Source organism: Stegastes partitus, unplaced genomic scaffold (assembly GCF_000690725.1).
Source record: "Stegastes partitus isolate 25-593 unplaced genomic scaffold, Stegastes_partitus-1.0.2 Scaffold317, whole genome shotgun sequence".
Taxonomy (NCBI): Eukaryota; Metazoa; Chordata; class Actinopteri; family Pomacentridae; genus Stegastes; species Stegastes partitus.
Genome location: NW_007578048.1, coordinates 362,787 through 367,146, shown reverse-complemented (window position 1 = coordinate 367,146; position 4,360 = coordinate 362,787). Strand labels below are relative to the sequence as shown.

At 42.9% G+C, this 4,360-nt stretch overlaps 1 protein-coding gene across 1 annotated transcript in view; it reads left to right on the top strand.

Moving 5' to 3' along the window:
* Positions 1-1,298: 1,298 nt before the first annotated feature.
* Positions 1,299-4,360, top strand: part of aacs (acetoacetyl-CoA synthetase) — a 43,642-nt gene continuing 40,580 nt past the window's right edge. Inside the window, exons 1-2 of the mRNA XM_008283523.1 lie at positions 1,299-1,616; positions 3,760-3,863. Of these exons, the coding sequence (XP_008281745.1) occupies positions 1,478-1,616; positions 3,760-3,863 (243 nt within the window). The 5' untranslated portion in view covers positions 1,299-1,477. The remainder of the gene's footprint in view (positions 1,617-3,759; positions 3,864-4,360) is intronic.

Below are 4,360 nucleotides of genomic sequence, written 5' to 3'. Positions count from 1 at the left end.
TTTCACCCTCTACACCTCAGACTTCACTCACACCACAGAACGTTGTCACATCCAGAAGTTCTTCAACCACACAGCCATTGCTGGAATACAGGAAGGTCATCAAAGACTTTGTCAGCTGGTGTGAGCTCAACCAGCTTCAGCTTAATGCCAGTAAGACAAAGGAGGTGATGATTGACTTCAGGAGGAAGACGTTACACGCCGCTCCAGTGAACATCCAGGGTTTGGACACTGAGGTAGTGGAGAGCTTCAAGTTCCTGGGTGTTCACGCAAACAATAAGCTGGACTGGACAGACAACGCCCTGTACAAGAAGGGCCAGAGTCGCCTCCACCTGCTGAGGAGACTGAGGTCCTTTGGAGTGTGCAGGACTCTTCTCAGAACTTTGCTATGACTCTGTGGTAGCTTCTGCTGTCTGCTACGCTGTGGTCTGCTGGAGTGGAGGCTGCACGGACAGGAAGAGGCTCAACAAGCTCATCAGGAGAGCGAGCTCTGTCCTGGACTGACTCCATAGAGGAGGTGGGTGAGAGGAGGATGCTGGCCAAGCTGACATCCATCATGGACGTCACCTCTCACCCCCTGCACGACACTGTGGGGTCTCTGAGCAGCTCCTTCAGCAGCAGACTGATCCACCGACGGTGTAAGAAGGAGGTCCTTCATCCCAACCGCTGTCAGAATCTACAACAACATGATGGAGTTCTTGTCTCCATAATATACAAGATTATACCCAGGTTTTCTCACATGCCAGATACCACTTACTGTGTGCAATAAATCTGCCTTATGTGCAATAACTGTCACAATTGTACCATACTTTATTTTGTACCATATTTTATTTTATTCTATTTATCTCTTTTATTTTTTAATTAATAGTATCCATTATATGGACCTATAGTGAATATAGTGTGTGTGTGAGTCGCTCTATTGTATTCCATTTCTTAGCTCTTACTATTTATAGTTTATTTATTCTCTTCTTGTCACTTTTTTGTGCTCTTTCCTACTGCAAAAGCTGAATTTTCCCCACTGGTGGTGAAAAATAAAGTGCAACCTAATCAAAGATACTAAAGGTAAAGACTGAAGATGATATTGAGAGACAGCTTCTCTATTAATACATTCATTTTATCAAATACAATTAAAATTCCCAATACACTTGGAAGGCAGCGGTTGCGTAACTGACTTTGTGTGCAACGGTCCTGAACACCGTCGCTCTTGAACGCGACGCGCCGTGCTACGTCACGACGCAGGGGGCGTGGCCTGTCGGTTTTCCTCTGCTGCCCCACGCTTTGCCTTTGACAGCGAGTCCTGCCGCTAACTGTCGCGCACTTCCAGCCCGGAGCCATTCAAACTAAGCAGCTCTCCGGTGGTTTTAATCTGCCAGCAGCAGCAGCAGCAGCAGCAGGTACGGTCAGCCTCCGAACGGCGCTGTGGGATTCGAGCTAGCTGGTATTTCTGGGATAAAAAAAAAAAAAAAGGGAGGCAGCAAAGATGTCCAAAGACACGGAAGGAAAGAGCGAGAAGATCATGGACATGGAGAGCAAGGTGCTGTGGTACCCGGACTCCAAGAGGAACACGCAGATGGACAAGTTTAGGAAGCAGGTCAACGGGGACTACGGACTTAATCTGGGTGAGTGTGGAGCAAGGAGGGAGGGAGGGAGGGAGGGAGGCAGACGAGCAGCCAGACGGGGAGAGTAGGTGTGCTGGAGGGATTTAGTGAGGCTGGAAGCTGCATCACAGAGAGCCTCTGTCTGTCTGTCTGTCTGTCTGTCTGTCTGTAGCATGTTAAGCTAGCAGCCAGCACCTCTCTGCAGGTGCACGCTCGCATTATGAGTTCTGGCCTCCGACCTCGTCAACACTCGCTGCTCTCTGATAATTAGCTGTTTGCAGGCTGCGGCTCGGCTCCGTGGATCACAGCCAGCCAGCCTCCCCCGCAGAGCCGCCAGCACATGAAGGAGCCGCGGCCTCGTTCAGTTGTCTCCACGAACCGTGACGGTCCCAACTAACAGGCTTCTGCGGGGAATGCTGGAAAACTTGGTCAGCCGGGTGTGCGATGAATAGGAGGGAAGAGGGAGTGTTACGCAATGGAGGGAATGTGAAATGATGATATAATTAAAAATGGCATCCTCATGCTGAACATATGCAGTGATTTATATATATATATATAAAAACAAATGCGTTGCTGAAACTTCACTGTGAAGTCATCTCCCCGGGTTTAGAGGTTCAAATATATGGCAGAAAAATTCTAAAAAAATATGCGACATGAGATTATAGTGAGAAGTCTCCTTGTTCTTTTCATTTTACTGGGGAAAAAATCCCCCAAAATATGTGATTTTTGCACATTTGCCTAATTTCTGGAGTATGTACAATATGCACAATATATATAATTACATATATACAAGTATGCATGCATTTTCAGTATGTCCAGTATAAGAGTCTGTGGAATATCAATATTTTCCTGCATACAGTCATCCTCAAATGTATTTATATCCTCCTATTAAAGAAGGAAATAAACAGCTGAAATAGTTGAAATTGACAAAAGTAATAATAAATAAAAAATTTAATGAAAATCATGACATTCTGTAACTCTCAGTCAGACTTCTGCACCTGTTGACAGGTATTCTGGACCACTGCTCATCAGCAAAGGGCTCTAATTTGTCCACGACAGTTTTTATTCTTATTATTTTTTAACTATTCCTTTTTAACCACAATTCAAAAGCAACGTCTTATTTCACTAAATTATAATTTAGCAAATTTTTATTTATTATTACTTTTTTCAGTTTCTAGTTTTTTGAGTGACTGTTGTGGATTTTGCCTTTTCTTTAATGGACTGGGAGGAATACATTTGAGGATGACTGTATACGAGTAGAGTAATCCTCATTTCTTTCCACAATTAATATCTGTGCAATATCTGAAGTTCTACATCCAGAACAATCTGCACGATATCAACAGTACTCATGCATATTTTGTATTTCTTTGACTGATGCTCCTACATTTTTCACCTTTGTGGCTGCAACACTGCAGATTTTGTAGGATTATTAAGTCCTCATCTTATCTTAATATTATTTGTGGGCTGCAGCACCACAGTGTTTCATTCATGATGGTATTTTATTATCTGCTTTAGCTTCATAAAAGCAGCTCTTGCTGTGTGTGTGTTGCATGTGGACATATTGCTGTTCAGCCCAAATACGTCTGATTAACGAGTTCAGAAAGAAGAGGATTGAACACAAGACTGTCTGTTTCAAACATATTTTAAATCTTGTGTCTGCAACCCGAGAAACTATTAAGTAGTCGCAGCCTGAGATGACTCTTTGCTTTACAGCCCATAAAAGCTGATTAGTGATTGTGAGTAATCAAGGTCATATGCCAAAAATACTGGGAGTGACTGCTTTAAATCATAAATGGAAATGTTGGGTCACTCTAAACGGTGCTTTTCCTTTTTGTTAGTCACCGGATGTTGGTGAACCTCCCCAGACGACGGACTTGTTTTACAATATTCACTGAAGGAAACAGTTCCCACCAAATAACTGGAACTGAGATTCACTTCTGATGTTAATCATTAATCAATAAATCAATAAATCAATAAATCAAGTGGAGATTATCAGTAGTTTTAAGTGCAGGTTTGTAGGACAATGAGCGTATTGTTAGAGTTGTCTGCTGCTTCTGGTTTAACTGATTTTTAGTGGCGTTAAAGTAATCTAATTACCTTCGTTCATCTGATCTTTGAACATGTATTTCTGCTCTCTAGTAATCACTGATTCTCTGCCCTCCAGTGAACTACAACGATCTGTACCAGTGGTCGGTGGACAGCTACGCAGAGTTCTGGGATGAAGTGTGGCGCTTCTGTGGAGTGGTCAGCTCCAAACCGTACGACGAGGTGAGTCCAGCCCGCGGGTACGTCACATCCTGAAATCTGACAGTCACAACGATGTGTTTAAGGGTCTAAAGCGGCCGGTAGGGTAGAGAAACGCACCATAAAGATCAAATAAATGACCGCGGAGGTGTTTTTATGGAGGTAATTTTCAGCTGTAGTATATTAACTTCCTTTACTGTCATCGATGTGACGCTATAAAATAGTTTCCCGCATTGCTAACAGACACGGTTGGTTGTAACGTGCACGTTTGTAAAGCACAAAATGTCAAAATGTTTTTATTTCAGATAAGCACAAGTTTTTATGATGTGTTGTGGCTGAAATACAAAATACCAAAACCTACATTTCCCACATGAGTTAATTAGATTTTCATCACATTTCCTGTTATCGTGACGTCTCATCGTCCTTCTCCTGTGGCCTGACAGTCAACAGATGTTTTTGGTTTCTAATAAAAGTCAGACCACTTCTCTGTCCACAAATGTACACAAACTGAAGACAAAAAA